Genomic DNA, 22,009 nt, shown 5'->3' on the forward strand with positions numbered 1-22,009 from the left:
CAAAGCATTCTGTTTTTTCTTTTTAATTTTTTTTGAATTTTATTTTATTTTTTTATACAGCAGGTTCTTATTAGTCATCAGTTTTATCCACATCAGTGTACACATGTCAATCCCAATTGCCCAATTCATCACAACACCACCCCAACCCCCCGCCACTTTCCTCCCTTGGTGTCCATACATTTGTTCTACATCTACGTCTGTGTCTCAATTTCTGCCCTGCAAACCAGTTCATCTGTACCATTTTTCTAGGTTCCACATATATGCGTTAATATACGATATTTGTTTTACTCTTTCTGACTTACTTCACTCTGTATGACAGTATCTAGATCCATCCATGTCTATATGTACCACCATGTATATATGTACCACATCTTCTTTAACCATTTGTCTGTCGATGGGCATTTAGGTTGCTTCCATGACCTGGCTATTGTAAATAGAGCTGCAATGAACATTGGGGTGCACGTGTCTTTTTGAATTATGGTTTTCTCTGAGTATATGCTCAGTAGTGGGATTGCTGGATCATATGGTAATTCTATTTCTAGTTTTTTAAGAAAACTCCATACTGTTCTCCATAGTGGCTGTATCAATTTACATTCCCATCAACAGTGCAAGAGGGTTCCCTTTTCTCCACACCCTCTCCAGCATTTGCTGTTTGTAGATTTTCTGATGATACCCATTCTAACTGGTGTGAGGTGATACCTCACTGTAGTTTTGATTTGCATTTCTCTAATAATTAGTGATGTTGAGCAGCTTTTCATGTGCTTCTTGGCCATCTGTATGTCTTCTTTGGAGAAATGCCTATTTAGGTCTTCTGCCCATTTTTGGGTTGGGTTGTTTGTTTTTTTAATATTGAGCTGCATGAGCTGTTTATATATTTTGGAGATTAATCCTTTGTTCGTTGATTCGTTTGCAAATATTTTCTCCCATTCTGAGGGTTGTCTTTTGGTCTTGTTTATGGTTTCCTTTGCTGTGCAAAAGCTTTGAAGTTTCATTAGGTCCCATTTGTTTATTTTTGTTTTTATTTCCATTACTCTAGGAGGTGGATCAAAAAAGATCTTGCTGTGATTTATGTCATAGAGTGTTCTTCCTATGTTTTCCTCTAAGATTTTTATAGTGTCCCGTCTTACATTTAGATCTCTAATCCATTTTGAGTTTATTTTTGTGTATGGTGTTAGGGAGTGTTCTAATTTCATTCTTTTACATGTAGCTGTTCAGTTTTCCCAGCACCACTTATTGAAGAGACTGTCTTTTCTCCATTGTATATCCTTGCCTCCTTTGTCATAAATTAGTTGACCATAGGTGCATGGGTTTATCTCTGGGCTTTCTATCTTGTTCCATTGATCTATGTTTCTGTTTTTGTGCCAGTACCATGTTGTTTTGATTACTGTAGCTATGTATTATAGTCTGAAGTCAGGGAGTCTGATTCCTCCAGCTCTGTTTTTTTCCCTCAAGACTGCTTAGCCAAAGCAATCTTAAGAAAGAAGAACAATCCTGGAGGCACCACACTTCCTTACTTCAGTATATATACTATAAGGCTACAGTAATGACAACAGTATGGCACTGGCATAAAGACAGACTTACAGACCAATGGAACAGTACAGGGAGCCCAGAAACATATCCAAACATCTACAGTCAACTGGTCTTCAACAAGAGTGCTAGGAACACAAAATGGGGGAATAGTCTCTTCAATAAATCGTGCTGAGAAAACTGGACACCCACATGTAGAAGTCTAATCTGGACTCTTGTCTAACACTGTACATAAAAATCAACTCAAAATGGATTAAAGACATAAATGGAAGACCTAAAATCATAAAACTCCTAGAAGAAAACATAGGTAAAAAGCTCCTTGACATCAGTCTTGGCAATGGTTTATATGACAACAAAAGCACAGACAACAAAGGCAAAAATAGACAAGTGAGACTGCATCAAACAGAAAAGCTTCTGGACAGAGAAGGAAATAATCAGCAGAATGAAAAAGGAAACTCAAAGAACGGGTGAAAATATTTGCAAATCATAATAATAATTGTAAGGAGTAAATATTCAAAATATATAAAGAAGTCATACAACTCAATAGCAAAAAAGCAAATAAAAATGGGCAAAGGACCTGAGTTGACATTTCTCAAAAGAAGCCATACAAATGGCTAACAGGAATATGAAAGTGTGTTCAATGTCACTAATCATCAGGAAAATGCAAGTCAAAACCACAATGAGGTATCATCTCACAGCTGTTAGAGAATGGTGATTATCAAAAAGACAAAAGGTAAGTGTTGCTGTGGATGTGGAGAAAACAGAACCCTTGTACACTGTTGGTGGGAATGTAAATTCGTACAGCCATTATGCAAAACAATAGAGTTTCTTCAAAAAACTAAACACAGAACTACCTTATGAGCCAGCAATTCCACTTCTGGGTATATATCCAAAGTCAGTGAAATCAGGATCTTGAAGAGATATCTGCACTCCGTTTTTACTGCAGCATTATTCAAAATACCCAAGATTTGGAAACAATCTAAAAATGTCTATTGGCAGATGAATGATTAAAGAAGATGTGGTATATCAACACACAATAGAATATTATTCAGCCACATAAGGAAGGAAATCCTGACATTTGCCCCAACATGAATAAAACTAGAGGACGCTATGCTAAGTGAAATAAGCCAGAAACAGAAAGACAAATACTGCATGATCTCAGTGGAATTCAAAACAGTCAAACTCATAGAAACAGAGAGTAGAATGTTGGTTTAAACGGGTTGGCGAGCTAGGGAACAGGAAGATGTTGGTCGAGGGGTACAAAGGTCAATTAACCAGAGATGAATAAGCTATGGAGATCTTATATACAAATGTGACTGTAGTTAACAATACTATACTGTATACTTGAAATTTGCCGAGAGAGTTGATCCTAAGTGTACTCACAAGCCCCACCCCCCACCTCCGAAAAAAGGGAGCTATGTCAAATGATGGGTATGTTAATTAGTTTGACTGTGGCCATTATTTCACAATGTATACATATATAAAAAAAAAGGTCTTACACCTTAGATATATACAATCTTTATTTGTCATTATACCTCAATAAAGGTAGAAAAAAAATATGCAAAAGCCATGAACATTTACTATTTAAGAATATACAGATGGCATATGAACACATGAAAAAATATTTAACATCACTAGCCATTAAGGAAATGCAAGTTAAGACCAAGATGAGATATTACTATACACCTATTACAACCACTAATACAAAAAATAGTAACAAGTACAAGGAAGGATAGAAAGTATCAATAACTGGATTTCTCACAAACTGTAGGTGGAAATGCAAAATGGTTCAGCCATTCTGGGCAGTTTCTGTTTTTTTTAAATTAAGGTATAGTTGATTTACAGATTATGTAAGTTTCAGGTGTACAACACAGTGATTCACAATCTTTAAAGGTTACACTCCATTTATAGTTATTATAAAATATTGGCTATATTCCCTGTGTTGTACAATATATCCTTGTAGCTTATTTTATACATAGTAGTTTGTACCTCTTAATCCCCTACCCCTATCTTACCCCTCTCGCCACTGGTAACCACTAGTTCGTTCCCTCTGTGAGTCTGTTTCTTTTTTGTTATCTTCACTAGTTTGTCTTAATTTTTAGATTCTACATATAAGTGATATCATACAGTATTTGTCTTTCTCTGTCTGACTTATTTCACTAAGCATAATACTCTCCAAGTCCATCTATGTTGTTGCAAATAGAAAAATTTCACTCTTTTTTTTACGGCTGAGTAAATATTCCATTGTGTATCTATACCACATCTTTATCCATTCATTTGTTGATGGACACTTAGGTAGCTTCCATATCTTGGCTGTTGTAAATAATGCTGCTGTGAACATTGGGGTGCATGTATCTTTTTGAATTAAAGTGTTTTAATTTCCTTTGGATATATACCCAGGAGTGGAACTGCTGGATCATATAGTTCTATCTTTAGCTTTTAGAGGAGCCTCCATACTGTTTTCTAGTATGCAGCTGCACCAATTTATATTCCCACCAATAGCATACAAAGGTCCCCTTTTCTCCACATGCTTGCCAACATTTGTTGTTCGTGGTCTTTTTGATAACAGAGTTTGACAGTCTCTTAAAGAACAAAACACATACTTACCATACAGCTCCAATCACACTCCTGGGCATTTATCCCAGAGAAATAATAATTTATTTTACACAAAAATCTGAACATGAATGTTCATAGCATCTTTATTTATAATAGCCAAAAATTAACAACCAAAATGTCCTTTAATAGGTGAATGACTAAACAAATTATAATACATTCATTTATAGACTGGAATACCATTGTAGTAAAACAAGAAATAAACTACACACTACAACTTGGGCAGATCTCAATTTCAATATATCAAATACTGTATGATTCCATTTATATAATATTCTGGAAATTACTAAATTATAGAGATGAAGAACAGATTAATATTTGGCAGAGATTAGGCATAGTGTGGGAGAGGGGATGGGTATGAAACTAAAGAGGTAGCATGAGAGAAATCCTTGTGGTGATGGAATAGTTAGTTCTGTATCTGGATTGTGGTGGTGGTTACATGAATCTCCACATATGATAAAATGGCACAGCACACCAAAATCACAACTAACTGCTGAATAACCATTGATAAAAAAGACTGGAATCTACAAGAAAAAGATATTCTACATCCAAAGACAAAGAAGAAACCTTGAGACGGTAGCAGGGGCACACTCACAATATAATAGAATCCCATGCCACCCAGGTGGGTGACCCACAAACGAGAATAATTATATAGCAGAAGTTCTCCCACAGGAGTGAGAGCTCTGAGCCCCATTCCAGGCTCCCCAGCCTAGGGGTCCGGCATCGGGAGGAGGAGCCCACAGAGCATTTGGCTATGAAGGCCAGTGGGGCTTGACTGCAAGAGCACAATAGGATTGGGGGAAACAGAGACTCCACTCTTGGAGGGCACACACAAGGTCCTGTGCACACCAGGTCCCAAGGCAAAAGTAGTGACTCCATAGGAGCCTGGGCCAGACATATCTGCTGGTCTTGGAGGGTCTCTTAGGGAGGCTGTGGCTCTCTCTGGGGTCATAAAAGCTGGTTGCAGACATAGCGGAGACGTACATGAACTCTGGCTGGAGGCAGACATTTTGGGTCCTTAGCATCAAGACCTGGCTCTTCCCAACAGCCTGTAAGCTCCAGTGCTGGGATGCCTCAGGCCAAACAACCAACAAGGGGGGAATAAGCCCCATCCATCAGCAGATAGGCTGCCTAAAGACTTCTTGAGCCCACAGTCACCTCTAGACACAGCCCTTGACATGGTCCTGCCCACCAGAGGGCCAAGACCCAGCTCCACTCACCAGTGGGCAGGCACCAGATGCTCCTGCCAGGAAGCCCACACAAGGTTCTAGACAAACCTCATCTTCCAGGGAGCAGATACCAGAAGCAAGGAAATTATGATCGTGCAGCCTACAGAACTGAGTCCACAAACACAGGTCAGAACCTACCCTGGGACGAGCTGGTCCCAGCCTTTGGGTGATGGGAGGGGAGTGTACTGCTGGGACACATAGGACATCCCCTACAGAGGCCCACTTATCCAAGGTCGAAAACGTAACTAAGCTACTACATTCATAAAAATACAAGTATTAATTTAAACAAAATGAGATGGCAAAGGAATATATCCCAGATGAAGGAACAAGATAAAATCCCAGAAGAACAACTAAGTGAAGTGGAGATAGCCAATTTACCTGCGTAAGAGTTCAGAATACTGATCATAAAGATGATCCCAGAAGGTAGGAAAAGAATGGACAGAGTGAGAAGTTATAAGAAATTTTTAGCAAACAGAAAATATAAAGAACCACCAAAGAGAGTAGAAGAACATAATAACTGAAATAAAAAATACACAATTAGGAATTAATAGAATAAATGAGGTAGAAGAATGAAACAGTGAGCTAGAAGACAGAGTGGTGGAAATCACTGCTGCAGAACATAAAAAGGAAAAAAGGATGAAAAACAATGAGTTTAAGAGATCTCTGGGACAACGTCAAACACACCGGCATTCACATTATAGGGGTCCAAGATGGAGAAGAGGGAAAGGAAGGGACTAAGAAAATACTTGAAGAGATAATAGGTGAAAACTTCCCTAACATGGGAAAGGAAACAATCACCCATATCCAAGAAGCACAGAGTCCCATACAAGATAAACACGAGGAAAATGCCAAAACACACAGTAATCAAACTGACAGAAATTAAAGACAAAAAGAAAATATTAAAAACAAGGGAAAAGCAACAAATAACATACAAGGGAATCCCCATAAGACTAGCAGCTGATTTTTCAGCAGAAACTCTGCAGGCCAGAAGGGACTAGAATGATGTATTTAAAGTGCTGAAAGGGAAAAATCCATAACCAAGAATACTCTACCCAGCAAGTATCTCATTCAGATTTGATGGAGAAATCAAAAGCTTTACAGACAAGTGAAAGCTAAGAGAATTCAGCACCACCAAACCAGCTTTATAACAAATGCTAAGGAACTTCTCTAGGCAGAAAAGGCAACAACTAGAAACAAGAAAATTACAAAATGGGAAAGCAAACATAAGGGTAGGAAATCATCCACGGCACAATTATGATATCAAAACCAGCAATCGTGAGAGAGAGTAGAAGTGCAGGATATTTGAAATGCACTTGAAATTAAGAGATTAGCAACTTAAAACAATCATGTATATAAATATATAGACTGCGGTATAAAAACATCATGGTAACTGTAAATGAAAAATCTATAATAGATATACACACGAAAAAGAAAGAGGAATCCAAGCCACGAGAGAGAAAAGAAAAGACGAAAGGAAGAAGAAAGACTTAAAAAAACAAATCCAAAATAATTATCAAAATGGCAATAAGAATGTACATATCGATAATTACCTTAAATGTAAACAGATTAAGTGCTCTGACCAAAAGACACAGCCTGGCTTAATAGATACAAAAACAAAACCCATACGTATATTGTCTAAAAGAGACCAACTTCAGACCTTGAAACACATACAGACTGAAAGTGAAGGGATGGAAACAGGTATTCCATGCAAATGGAAATCAAAAGAAAACTGGAATAGCAATACTCATATCTGACAAAATAGACATTAAAATAGACATTAAAATAAAGACTGTTGGGGCTTCCCCGGTGGCGCAGTGGTTGAGAGTCCACCTGCTGATGCAGGGGACACGGGTTCGTGCCCTGGTCCGGGAAGATCCCACATGCCACGGAGCGGCTGGGCCCATAAGCCATGGCCGCTAAGCCTGCGCGTCCGGAGCCTGTGTTCCGCAACGGGAGAGGCCACAACAGTGAGAGGCCCACGTACCGCAAAAAAATAAAAAATAAATTAAATAAAGACTGTTACAGGAGACAAAGAAGGACACCACATAATGATCAAGGGATCAATCCAAGAAGATATAACAAGTGTAAATATACATGCACCCAACACAGAAGCACCTCAATATACAATGCAAACATTAACAACCATAAAAGGAGAAATCGACAGTAACACAATAATAGTGGGGGACTTTAACACCCCACTTACATCAATGGACAGATCATCCAGACAAAAAAATCAATAAGCAAACACAGGCCTTAAATGACACATTAGACCTGATGGACTTAATTGATGTTTTTAGAGTATTCCATAAGAAAGTAGCAAAATACATATTCTTTTTAAGTGCACATGGAACATTCTCCAGGATAGATCACATGCTGGGCCACAAAGCAAGCCTCAGTAAAGTTAAGAAAACTGAAAACACATCAAGCATTTTTTCTGACCACAATGCTATGAGATTTGAAATCAACCACAAGAAAAAAAACTGCAAAAAACACAAAAACATGGAGGTTAAACAATATGCTACTAAACAACCAATGGATCACCAAAGAAATCAAAGAGGAAATCGAAAAATACCCAGAGACAAATGAAAATGAAAACATGACAATCCAAAACCCATGGCATGCAGCAAAAGCAGTTCCAAGAGGAAGTTTATAGCGATAAAAGCTTACCTCAGGAAAGAAGAAAAATCTCAAATAAACAGCCTAACCTTATATCTAAAACAACTGGAAAAAGAAGAACAAACAAAATCCAAAGTTACTAGAAGGAAAGAAATCATAAAGATCAGAGCAGAAATAAATGAAAGAGAGACTAAGAAAACAATAGAAAAGATGAATGAAACTAAAAGCTGGTTCTTTGGAAAGATAAACAAAATTGAAAAACCTTCACCCAGACTTATCAAGAAAAAAGAGGAGGGCCAAAATCAATAAAATTAGAAATGAAAAAGAATTTACAACTGACACCACAGAAATACAAAGGACCATAAGAGTCTATTACAGGCCAACAACATGGACAATAAAATATACGAATAAAATGGACAACCTAGAAGAAATGGATAAATTCTTTAAAAAGTATAATCTCCCAAGACTGAACCAGGGGGAAATAGAAAATATGAACAGACCAAAATATGAACAAACAACTACTGAAATTGAATCTGTGATTTAAAAACTCCCAACAAAAGTCCAGGACCAGATGGCTTCACAGGTGAATTCTATCAAACATTTAGAGAAGAGTTAACACCTATCTTTCTGAAACTATTCCAAAGAATTGCAGAGGGAGGAACATTTCCGAACTTATTCTATGAGGCCACCACCACCCTGATACCAAACACCAGACAAAGACACCACAAGAAAAGAAAATTACAAGCCAATATCACTGATCAACATAGATGCAAAAATTCTCAACATAGCCTAGCAAACCAAATCCAACAATACATTAAAAGAATCATACATAATGATCAAGTGGGCTTTATCCCAGGAATGCAAGGACTTTCAATATCCACAAATCAATCAGTGTGATACACCACATCAACAAACTGAAGAATAAAACCATATGATCATCACGATAGATGCATAAAGAGCTTTTGATAAAATTCAACATCCATTTATGATAAAAACTCTCCAGAAAGTAGGCATAGAGGGAACCTACCTCAACATAATAAAGGCCATATATGACAAGCCCAGAGCTAATGTCATACTCAATGGTGAAAATCTGAAAGCATTTCCTCTAAGATCAGCAACAAGACAAGGATGTCCACTCTCACCACTTTTATTCAACATAGTTTTGGAAGTCCTAGCCACAGCAATCAGGGAAGAAAATGAAATAAAAGGAATCCAAATTGGAAAAGAAGAACTAAGACTGTCACTGTTTCCAGATGACATGATACTATCCATAGAAAATCCTAAAGATGCTACCAGAAAATTACTAGAGCTCATCAATGAATTCAGTATAGTTGCAGGCTACAAAATTAATACACAGAAACCCATTGCCTTTCCATACACTAACAAGGAAAGATCAGAAGAAATTAAGGAAACTATTCTGTTTATCATCGCATCAAAATGAATAAAGTACCTAGGAATAAACCTACCTCAGGAGGCCAAAGACATGTACTCTGATAACTCTAAGATGCTGAGGAAAGAAACAGAAGATGACATAAACAGATGGAAAGATATACCATGTTCTTGGATTGGAAGAATTAATATTTTCAAAATGATGATACTACCCAATGCATTTTTCACAGAACTAGAACAAAAAAACATTTTAATTTGTATGGAAACACAAAAGACCCCGAATCTTGAGAAGCAATCTTGAGAAAGCAATCTTGAGAAAGAAAAACAGAGCTGAGGAAATCAAGCTCCCTTACTTCAGACTATACTACAAAGCTACAGTCATCAAAACAGTATGGTACTGGCCCAAAACAGACATACAGATTAATGGAACAGGATAGAAAGCCCAGAAATAAACCCACACACTTACGGTCAACTAATCTATGACAAAGGAGGCAAGAATATACAATGGAGACAGTCCCTTTAACAAGTGGTGCTGGGAAAACTGGACAGCTACATGTAAAATAATAAAATTAGAACGTTCTCTAACACCATATACAAAAACAAAATGAATTAAAGATCTAAATATAAGACCAGATACTATAAAAAACCTAGAGGAAAACACAGGCAGAACACTCTTTGACATAAATCACAGCAATATTTTTCTGGATCTGTCTCCTACAGTAATGGAAATAAAAACAAAAATAAACACGTGGGACCTAACTAAACTTAAGAGCTTTTGCACAGCATAGGAAGCCATAAACAAAATGAAAAGACAACCTACAGACTGCGAGAAAATATTTGCAAATGATGCTACTGACAAGGGATTAATTTCCAAAATATACAAACAGCTCATACAATTCAATAACAAAAAAAACCAAACAACCTAATCCAAAAATGGGCAGAAGACCTAAATAGACATTTCTCCAAAGAAGATATACAGACTGCCAACAAACACAGGAAAGAATGCTCAACATCATTAATCATTAGAGAAATGCACATCAAAACTACAATGAGATATCATCTCATACCAGTCAGAATGGCCATCATCAAAAAATCTAGAAACAATAAATGCTGGAGAGGATGTGGAGAAAAGGGAACACTCTTGCACTGCTGGTGGGAATGTGAATTGGTTCAGCCACTATGGAGAACAGTATGGAGGTTCTTTAAAAACTACAAATAGAACTACCATATGACCCAGCAACCCCACTACTGGGCATATACCCTGAGAAAACCAAAATTCAAAAAGAGTCATGTACCAAAATGTTCATCGCAGCTCTATTTTACAATAGCCCGGAGATGGAAACAACCTAAGTGCCCATAATCGGATGAATGGATAAAGAAGATATGGCACATATATACAATGGAATATCACTCAGCCATAAAAAGAAACGAAATCGAGCTATTTGTAATGAGGTGGATAGACCTAGAGTCTGTCATACAGAGTGAAGTAAGTCAGAAAGAGAAAGACAAATACCGTATGCTAACACATATATATGGAATTTAAGAAAAAAAAATGTCATGAAGAACCTAGGGGTAAGACAGGAATAAAGACACAGACCTACTGGAGAATGGACTTGAGGATATGGGGAGGGGGAAGGGTGAGCTGTGACAGGGCGAGAGAGAGGCATGGACATATGTACACTAACAAACATAAGGTAGATAGCTAGTGGGAAGCAGCCGCATGGCACAGGGAGATCAGCTCGGTGCTTTGTGACAGCCTGGAGGGGTGGGATAGGGAGGGAGGGAGACGCAAGAGGGAAGAGATATGGGAACATATGTATATGTATAACTGATTCACTTTGTTATAAAGCAGAAACTAACACACCATTGTAAAGCAATTATACCCCAATAAAGATGTTAAAAAAAAAAAAAAAGGCAAGCCAGAGCTAGAGAATACAACATTTGCAAAACATGTATCTGATAAAGATCTAAACTCCTTCAACTCAACAATAAGATGCAAACCAAAAAACTATACAAAAAAATGGGCAAAAGATTTCATGAGATACTTCATTAAAGGAGATTATGAATGGTTAAAAAGCACATGAAAAGAAGTTCAACATTGTTAATTATCAGAGAAATGCAAATTAAAATCCAATAAGATGCAACTAGAAATGTTGGTAATCAAAGAGCAATGATAACTCTCAGACATTGCTTATAGGCATGAAAAACAGTAGACCCAACTTGGGAACATTTGGCACTTTCTAAATAAGTTACATATAAACTTACCAGAAGACCCAGTAAGCCCAGTCCTAGGTATTTACGCAAGAAATGAAAAGATATTGACACAAAGACTTATATGTGAATGTTCATAGAAGCTTTTTCATAACAGCCCCAAACTGGGAAAACACCCATGTGTCTATGAACTGAAAGGATAACAAACTGCGGTATATGCACACAAAGGAATTCTACTAAGGATAAAAAGAATAAACCTGTGATACACACACACACACACATACACACACACACACACACACACACACACACACACACACACACACGAGTCTCAAAAGCATCATGCTAAATGAAAGAAGCCAGACAAAACACAGTATATACTTTACGAATTCATTTATGTAAAATTCGAAAAAAGGAAAAGCTATTGAAATAGAAAACAGATCAGTGATTGCTTGGGGTCTGAGAAGTAGGAATGAAAGGAGGGGACTCACTGCAAAGGGGTACAAGGAATTTTGGGGGGGATGATGAAAATATTCCAAATCATGATTTTGATGATGGTAATCTACTGTATAATCTTTTAAAACCTATTGACTTGTACATTGAAAAGTGCTAAATTTTCCATTTAATATTCGTCAACAAAAGTGATTAACATTTAAAAAGAGAAAAAACTGAATTTGCATTCCTGAGGAAGTCACATGGTAAGGTCTGCTCACCCACTGAGACGAGGTGGCTGTAGTTCTCCAACATCACATCTCTGTACAGGGTCCTCTGAGCAGAGTCCATCTGCCACCACTCCTCCTGGGTGAACTCCACAGTCACGTCCTTGAATGACACTGATGCCTGTTAACAACGTATTTCTAATCAATCTGAGGGTTCAGAATTGGGACATGGAAAATATTTTTGAAAACTAACTCCTACTATGTTTACTGTTTATTTAATTTTTATTTTTTAGTGGACTATAGTTGACTTACAATGCTGTATTAGTTTCAGGTGTGCAGCAAAGTGATTCAGTTATGCATATAAATATATCTATTCTTTTTCAAATTCCTATCCCATTTATGTTATCACGGAATATTGAGCAGAGTTCCCTGTGCTACACAGTAGGTTCCTGTTGGTTATCTATTTTAAATATACTAGTGTGTATATGTCAATCCCAAACTCCCAATTTATCCCTCCCTCCCCACCTTTCCATCCATGTTGCTGCAAATGGCATTATTTTATTCTTTTTAATGGCTGAGTAGTATTCCATTGTGTGTGTGTGTGTGTGTGTGTGTGTGTGTGTGTATATATATCTACCACATCTTCTTTATCAGTTCATTTGTTGATGGACATCTAGGTTGCTTCCTTGCCTTGGCTATTGTAAACAGTGCTGCAATGAACACTGGGGTGCATGTATACTTTCGAACCATGGTTTTCTCCAGATATATTTTTACTGTTTAGAGTTTAAAACAAAATGCTATAGAAGATGACTAACTCTGCCTTTGCTCTATAGCAGGGTATCTTCAATTTGGCACTACTGACACTCTGGACCAGATAATGCTATTTTTGTGGAAGACTGTCCTGTGTATTTTAGGATATTTACCAGTATCCCTGTTTTCTACTGATTAGATATCAATAGCATTCCCAATCATGACAATCAAAAATATCTCCAAATACTTCCAAATGTCTCCTGGGAAGCAAAATCACCCCTAGTTAGGAACCATCGTTCTATATGAATAGTGGACAATATCTTCAGCGACCGAACAAAATACCCAGTTTAAGAAATGACCTATACTAAGGCAAAGCAACAGCGATAAAGAATGGGAAATTAATACACAGAGATGCTGCACAAGCAAGTGGGTAGATGCTGATGCCATACCCAGAGACTGGAAGAATAAGTAAGAATCAGAGGCTGGGTCACAGGGAGCAGATGTTGTTCAACTGCACTCAAAACACCCATGGAACATATGGAATTATTTATTTCATCGTTGGCTGCAAGATTCTGGAACGGAGAAGGGAAATCTAAAATGAAAATAAGGATCTAGGAGACAGTCATTAAGATGGTAACTTAAGTCATCAGGGAAAAAGGGCTGGTTCAGAAAGGACATAGAAACTTTAGGAAAGAAAAGGAGCAAGTACAAAATTCAAGGGAATAGCAAAATTTAAAAGGCAGGTAGAAAGATAGGCCAGGAAGGCTGAGAAAGAATTTCTAAGTGATAGAAAGAGAAAACAGAAAGATTAGAGTACCAGAAATTAAGAGACGAGAGAATTACAAGCAAAAATTATTTCTCTAGTTCAAGGGAATAAACTGAACACACACATTTACATCCCCTGCCTCCAAAAACACATTCAGGTAAAATAAAAAGCTTTTATAGCTATAAAAGTATGACAAAAGAGGAATTCAGAGAAACGTCCCAGCACAAGGCCTGAATTTTGAACAAATTCTGGAAGATAGAGGGTAAGGTAGTATTGATAAAAAAAATAGAACAATATTGCCCACAATCTAATATAAATGTAGAAGTGGGAAAAAGGAACAGGGCACTGGTGAAAGCCCAGAAAGACGTCCAAGCTTAAACTGAAGAAACTGTGTAGTAGGAGAAATGATAAACAGAGTCAATTTCCTATTTGAATACAGGTGACATCATTTAAATGAGTGAGAAATGGCTAGATACAAATGTCATCGGAATAACTAGATGGCCATCTGGGAAAAGACTGATCTATATCTCACACCACAGAGCAGGATAAAATTAAAATGTATTCGAGATCTAACTGTAAAAAATAAAATCATACTCTAAAAGACTACACAGAGCAATTCTTTTATAAGGTCAGAGTGGGAAATGCCCAACTATGACTAAAAATCCAGGAAGCATAAATGAAAAAACCGCTAAACTTGACAACATAAAAATCAAATGCCTTCGAAAGACCCTGAATAGCCAAAGCAATTTTGAGAAAGAAGAACTGAGCTGCAGGTATCATGCTCTCTGACTTCAAGCTATACTACAAAACTACAGTCGTCAAAACACTATGATACTGCCACAAAAACAGACATACAGATCAATGGAACAGGATAGAAAGCCCAGAAATAAACCCACACACCTATGGTCAACTAATCTATGACAAAGGAGCCAAGAATATACAAGGGAGAAAAGACAGTCTCTTTAACAGGTGGTGCTGGGAAAATTTGACAGCTACATGTAAAATAATGAAATTAGAACATTCTCTAACACCATACACAAAAATAAAATGATTTAAGATCTAAATGTAAGACCAACTACTATAAAACTCCTAGAGGAAAACACAGGCAGAACACTCTTTGACATAAATCACAGCAATATTTTTCTGGATCTGTCTCCTACAGTAATGTAAATAAAAACAAAAATAAACAAATGGGACCTAACTAAACTTAAGAGCTTTTGCACAGCATAGGAAACCATGAACAAAATGAAAAGACAACCTACAGACTGGGAGAAAATATTTGCAAATGATGCTACTGACAAGGGATTAATTTCCAAAATATACAAACAGCTCAAACCAAACAACCTAATCAAAAAATGGGCAGAAGACCTAAACAGACATTTCTCCAAAGAAGACATACAGATGGCTAACAGGCATATGAAAAGGTGCTCAGTATCACTAATTATTAGAGAAATGCCAATCAAAACTACAATGAGGTATCACCTCACACCAGTCAGAATAGCTATCATCAAAATATCTACAAATCACAAATGCTGGAGAGGGTGTGGAGTAAAGGGAACCCTTCTACACTGTTGGTGGGAATGTAAATTGGTGCAGCCACTATGGAGAACAGTACGGAGGTTCCTTAAAAAACTAAAAATAGAGCTACCATATGATCTTGCAATCCCAATCTTGGGCATATATCTGGAGAAAACCATACTTCGAAAAGATACATGCACCCCAATGTTCATTGCAGCATTTTACAATAGCCAAGACATGGAAGCAACCTAAATTTCCATCAACCAATGAATGGACAAAGATGTGGTGTGTATATATCTACATATATCTATATATATGCAATGGAATATTACTCAGCCACAAAAAAGAATGAAATCATGCCATTTGCAGTGACATGGATGGACCTAGAGATTATCATAAGAAGAAGAAAGACAAATATTATATGATATCACTTATATGTGTAATCTAAAAAGATGATACAAATGAACTTACTTACAGAAGAGATATAAACTCAAAGACGTAGAAAACAACTTATGGTTATCAAACGGCAAAGGGGGGGGAGGGATAAATTAGGAATTTGGGATTAACATATACATACCACAATATATAAAACAGATAACCAACAAGGACCTACTGTATAGCACAGGGAGCTATACTCAATATCTTGTAATAACCTATAATGGAAAAGAATCTGACAAAGAATATATATACCGTATATATATGTATATGTATATATATGTATATACATTTGTATAACTGAATCACTTTGCTGTATACCTGAAACTAACACAACATTGTAAATCAACTGTATTTCAATACATTTTTTTAAATGCCAAAAAAGTTCACCACAGTTAAAAACAAAAAACAAATGCCTTTATGGCAAAAATTAAAAAAAACATGAGCAAGGCAAAAATATGAAAAACTAGGAAAATTGTGCAATTTATATCACTGAAAAATGGCTATAAAGATATATTGGATATATTAATTAAAATCAGCACATCAACAGGAAAACAGTAAGAAATAAACAGTTCAATAAAAAAGAAATATAGATGAATTACAAACAAAAAAGATGTTCCACCTCACTCATGAGAAGAGGAAAGCTTGTAAAACTAAACTTGAGTTATCATTTTTAATCACATTAGTAAAAATTCAAAAAGTTTGATGGCACACTCTATTTGTAAGGTTGTGGAGAAGAAACACACACTCCTAGACTGTTGGCTCTACCTTAAATTACCTTCAGAATCTGACCACTTGAAAGCAACTAACACCCTTAAATGATCATCATTTATTGCTAGGCTTATAGAAATAGCCTCCTATATTGTTCCTGCTTTCACTACTACCCCACTAGAGTTTATCTTCAAAATGTAGACTTATTCTTTTAAACTGTAAGTGAAAACTATCCTTTTGACTCAAAAGAATAAAAATGAAAACCCTCAAAACCCCACATTGCGAAAGATAATGTGTTAATGTACTGGAAGACATTTTGATCAAGATGTTAATTCTCCCCAAATTGATCGATATTACAGATTCTATAGAGTCAGTGCAGTCAAAATCAAAATCTCAGCAGGCTTTCCTGAGATAGACAAGCCAATTTTCAAAACTTCTATAGAGAAGCAAAGTACCTAGAATCTCCAAAACACTCCTAATAAAGAACCAAGTTGGAAGACACATATTATCTGATTTCAAGAGTTACTATAAAGAGACACTCATCAAGGCAATGTGGTATTAGCAAAAGGATTAAGGTCATCAGACGTTAACAGAGTCCACATAGATACAGAGAATAGACTTGTGGTTGCCGAGGGGGAGGAGGGGTGGGGGGCGGAAGGATTGGGAGTTTGAGATTAGCAGATGCAAGCTTTATATATAGGATGGATAAATAACAAGGTCCTACTGTATAGCACAGGGTACTATATTCAATATCCTGTGATAAACCATAATGAAAATACAAAAAAGAATGTATATATATGTTTAACTGTGTCACTTTGCTGTACAGCAGAAATTAACACAACATTGTAAATCAACTATACTGCAATAAAATTTTTTAAAAAATAAAAAAAAAGAAGTGAACAGAATCCAGAGACAGACCCAAACATAGGTTGCTAGTTGATTTCCCTCAGAGATGCCAATGCAATTCAATGGAGAAAGGATACTCTTGTCAACAAATGGTGCTGATAGGTGGGTATGCAAAGGTAGAAAGCACAAACATGGTAAGTGCACGTTCCTCTACTCCCAATTCCTCTATTCTATTCTGCCAGCACAGAATACTAAGACCCTCAGACACAGAAATTCTTGGTTTTAGATTGCACCAACGAGAACATACTTTGTCCTTTTCTGATTGGCAAGCTTTACACTGAAATAAAATTTTAAAGTTGATCAAAAAAGGAAATTATTGATATAACACAGATTTTGAAATCCTAAGAGAATACTATCAACAAGCTCATGAAAATACATTTAAAAACATAAATAGGGACTTCACTGGTGGTCTAGTGGGTAAGACTCTGCGCTCCCAATGCAGGGGGCTCAGGTTCGATCCCTGGTTGGGGAACTAGATCCGATCCTGTATGCATGCTGCAACTAAGACTCTGCGTGCCACAACTAAGAGTCCGCATACCACAACTAAAGATCCTGCATGCCACAACAAAGATCCAGTGTGTCACAACTAAGACCCTTTGCAGCCAAAATTTAAAAATAAATAAATAAAAATGAACAATTTTCTATGAAAACGTAATGAGGAAAGTTACACTAAAAAAAAAACATACAAATCCATCATAGACTTATGACCAATAAATTAATCAAAATCTTCATGCAAAAAGTCTTCATAAGGCCCTAATTTATAGGTGAGTTTAACAAAATCTACATGTAACACAATTTTCTCATCTAAATTATTATTAAAGAAAAGGAGCAGGAAAATGTCCCATTTCCTTTTATGAGACTGTGACCATGATACCATAATTGGACACAGAAACAAGAAAGCATAGTCTAATCCAAGTTGTGGATACAAAAATAAAAATCCTAAATACAGTATTAGCAAAAAGTCCTAGGAAGATATGTAAGAAGCAACTTACCACACTTATTAGCAATTAGGGTCTACACAGGGATTTAAGTTAACATTAGAAAATCCATTATACTGTTTACAGTATTTATAGATTAAAGGAAATAAACTATAGCTTTGCTCCAATAGATACACAAAATGTAATCAATGTAATTTAATGCACATTCATGACTAATGTGAAATCTTAACAAACAGATACATGGAGGCAACCTTCTTACCCTGACAAAGGTAACCCACCAAAAGCTGACAGCAAACATCACAATTAATAGTAAAATAGTGTATATTATCCCTCAAGATTGACTTGATCTATTTTTATTTTTTTCCATTTAATGCATGGATGCTTCTTAACCTTATAAATCCACAAAAATGCAAAATGGGGAAAGAAGAAAGAGCTCACCTGAGGTATGTTCATTTTCTGCTCTTGGGAGAGTAGAGAACTGTGGTTCAGCTGAGGGGACAGAAAGATGGGTGTCATGAGACATAACCTGTCTTATAGCTCCTAGATTCACCCCCCCAAAATCTCAGCACCCCAGGTGGGGATCATCTTCCTTATAGGCATAGGGCCCTCTCGGCCTTGAAAAGGCACTAGAGTGATCACATACAGGTGGTACCACCTGTCTTTGTGTGACTCTGAGATGACCATGAGGATTAAATCTGCAGTTTTTAACTGAGTGAATGTAAACTTTTCTCAATCACTTTAAAAATAATGCATGTGTCCTAACACAAGTAAATAAAAACAACAGAAGATTAGCTGAATTAAATACACCAAAGGATAAGACACTATACTTTCATTAAAATTAACGTAGCAGAACAATACTCAGTATGCACCATTTATCTATTTTTCTTATTAATATTATTTACCCGCTGGTATAAACAATCTACAGAAAGCCTAATAAAAGAGATGGGATGCCTTAAGTCAGGAAATTTTAATTGTTTCAGCCGTGATATATTTGTCAAAAGGCCCTTTTGGTGACGTACCTGTGAGAGGGCGAAGTGCACTGTTTTCCTGATTCTGTAACAAACAAACTGGGTTTCCCTGGACAAGTCACTGAACTTTTCAGGCCCGATGTCTTTAAAGATTTCAAGAGAGTTAGAAATAGATGACCTTGGAAAACCCTTCACATATCATCATTCTGGGATCCTGTGAGGTCAGCATATCACTAGTGTCACATGTGGTGATAGACACACGTGACAGCAACACAGCATCTTTGGGGGGGGGCATTTAAGGGGAGTGGAGACAGCATTTCCTCCCTCTGCCTGGTTATCCCTTACCCCCAGACCTCACCCTCACAAGCTCTCCAGCAAAAATGGTCTTTCCTGAATAGCCTGCCCCTGGACCAGTTCAGCTCACCTTGCTCTTCTCAAGGCTGGCCCAAACCCCCCACTGCCACATAGTCTGGTGGCTTCTGGAGATGGGGTCATCATCAAGACTGGCTCATTCTGAGCAGGGAGATTAAGAACAGCTTCTGATCTTGCAAATCTAGGATCTGCTCCTTTCTGGGCTCTTCTGTCTCTGCTCTGAGGCTCTGGAACGAGGTCTAAGGTCATAGGGGTGCTCTCTTCCAGGTAAGACTCCTGTTAACAGAGACTCCCTGTTAACAGAGACTCCCTGCTTCCTACTTCACAAGGGTCACTTTGTTTCAAGGTAACTGGGACGTGGATCCAAGAAACAATTCATTTTAGGAGCAAAAACCTAATTCTTGGAATTCATTATAATACCAGACTTAAAAGACAGACAGCCTGACAATGCAGAATGGGCCAGGGACCTCTGTCTGCCCCAAGTGACCTGAAGAGACACTAGAAATCCCAGAACACATTTTGACACATGGTAGGATTCCATCTACATTCACTTTCCCTTATACTTCTGGGAACCAGCGACAGGCCTCTTTGCTAAGTGCTGTGAAGGCTACAATGTCGGTATTAGGTAGGTGTGATATTTAGACAAAGCCTGAGGCTGTAAGTAAAGCACACCTGCCCTTGAATCTAAACTCCCTCACTACTAGCTTGTGACCTGACCACACCGTTCCACCAATCTAAGCCTCGGTTTTTGTTAAAGTGGTAGTGAGATAACATAAAGCCGTCCAATGAAAAGAATAAAGTGTCTTCCAACTATAATAGCAGTTGTCACTTACTCAGTGCTCAGTATCTGGCACTAGTCTAAATGCTTTAGAAGTGATGACTTAGATCTAAGTTTCAAAACAACGCCATGAAACAGTCATCATTAGTATCATTTTCATATGAAATACCTCTTACCCAGATTCCTTCTGTAACCCTGCTTACAGGTGACAGACCTGTAATTTACCGGGCCCTTCTGCTCCAGAGCTGGGGCTCTCATCGCAGACCCCTGGCCACCGTCAGCACTATAAATTCACTTTGCCCCCTGCCGCCGACATGGGCTTTTTTTCCCCTGTCGGGCTGCAGGCGGGGCCGAGCACACAGTCCCCACACACCCAGGCCTACACTGAGCACCTGCTCTTAACCGGACCAGCCCGACCTGTACCCCGGGAGCCCGAGGGCCGGGGTCACCCCCTACCAGCCTCCCCCAGGCTGAGGGCCCGCCCGGGCGCATACACCGGCGTTGGCGGGAGGGAGTTCCAAAGATTTTCCGCTTCCATCCCTAGGCACAAATGCACCCCTCTCAGCTGGTTCCCCCGCACTCTCACCCCAGGCGCGCACCCTTCACTTTCCGTGCCGACTCCCAGCTTCCCAAACCTCTTCCCTGGAGTCCAGAGAAGACGAAAGAGGAGGCGGGGATACAGCCGCACACGCGCAGAAGCAGCCCAGAATCCCCTTCCCAGAGCGCCGCGCGGTAAAACAGAAGGATTCAAGACTACATTTCCCATAGACCTCCGCGTCCACTGCTGCGGTCACTGTTTAGGCGTTTGCGTATTTTAGAAAGCTGAAGGGCGATGTCTTACAAGTATCCTGCCCAGCCTCTCAAAGATCCTGAAGAGAACGGGTTAAATATCAACTTAAATGCCAGATGCAAAGGGTGGTCTTCTATTGGCTCCCAATTGAACTAGCAGTTTTTTCATAAGTCATTTGGAGACAGTTGGGGAAACTTGAATATGGATTGGATATTGAAAACGTTAAAATTATCATTACGTAGGTAAAGTGTGAAAAAATTTTGAGTTACGTAAGAAAATTGGTTTTGTAAAAAAAAAAAAAAAAAGCCGGACGACTGAGGCATTTAGGATTGAAATTAAATAGCTGTAAAATTATAATTTTGTAATTTTTCAACTTGGGACCTCTACACTGTTTCTATACAGCCAACAGACCCATTAACCCCTAAGCCCCGTGCTAGCACCCCTGGAGCCCAGTGTGGAGGTTCTACTGGAGGTCAAGGCAGTGCTGCAGGTATAGATGTATTGATATATAAGGAAGCTGTTAGTTTTTATGACTCAACATTGTTTTCAGATGAATTCTATTATTGTTTCAACAAATTTTGTTAATTAAATTACGTTGGTCTTGGATTACTGTGCACATAACAAGTTTGCTTGCTTTTTGCTGACATACGTAATTCTTTGTCATTCTTTAATGAATTACAAATAACAGCACAAAAATGCTGGTCAAACTGTATTAAATCAATATTACATTAAATCAATCATAATAGACTTTAACATAAATTTCACTAACGGAAAGAAAGTGGTCACTACATATGTTCATGGAACAAATATTTATTGAAAACTTGCTGTGTGAT

General features: G+C 37.8%; 1 protein-coding gene across 9 annotated transcripts in view; it reads right to left on the reverse strand.

The window, feature by feature from the left end:
• The window catches only part of ZNF782 (zinc finger protein 782), a 53,968-nt gene extending 32,861 nt beyond the window's left edge, over positions 1-21,107 (reverse strand). Inside the window, exons 1-5 of one of the 9 annotated variants that reach the window (XM_060015023.2) lie at positions 20,973-21,024; positions 20,563-20,689; positions 19,288-19,379; positions 18,707-18,757; positions 12,299-12,425 (exon numbers count right to left, since the gene is read on the reverse strand). In XM_060015023.2, coding sequence (XP_059871006.2) covers positions 12,299-12,425; positions 18,707-18,757; positions 19,288-19,379; positions 20,563-20,644 — 352 coding nt within the window. In that variant the 5' untranslated portion in view covers positions 20,645-20,689; positions 20,973-21,024. Of the gene's footprint in view, positions 1-12,298; positions 12,426-18,706; positions 18,758-19,287; positions 19,451-20,562; positions 20,725-20,972 lie in introns of those variants that run through there. The other 8 variants (XM_069540784.1, XM_069540787.1, XM_069540785.1 and 5 more) reach the window with 8 other exon arrangements.
• Positions 21,108-22,009: the final 902 nt, after the last annotated feature.

This window comes from Delphinus delphis, chromosome 6 (genome assembly GCF_949987515.2).
Source record: "Delphinus delphis chromosome 6, mDelDel1.2, whole genome shotgun sequence".
Classification (NCBI taxonomy): Eukaryota; Metazoa; Chordata; class Mammalia; order Artiodactyla; family Delphinidae; genus Delphinus; species Delphinus delphis.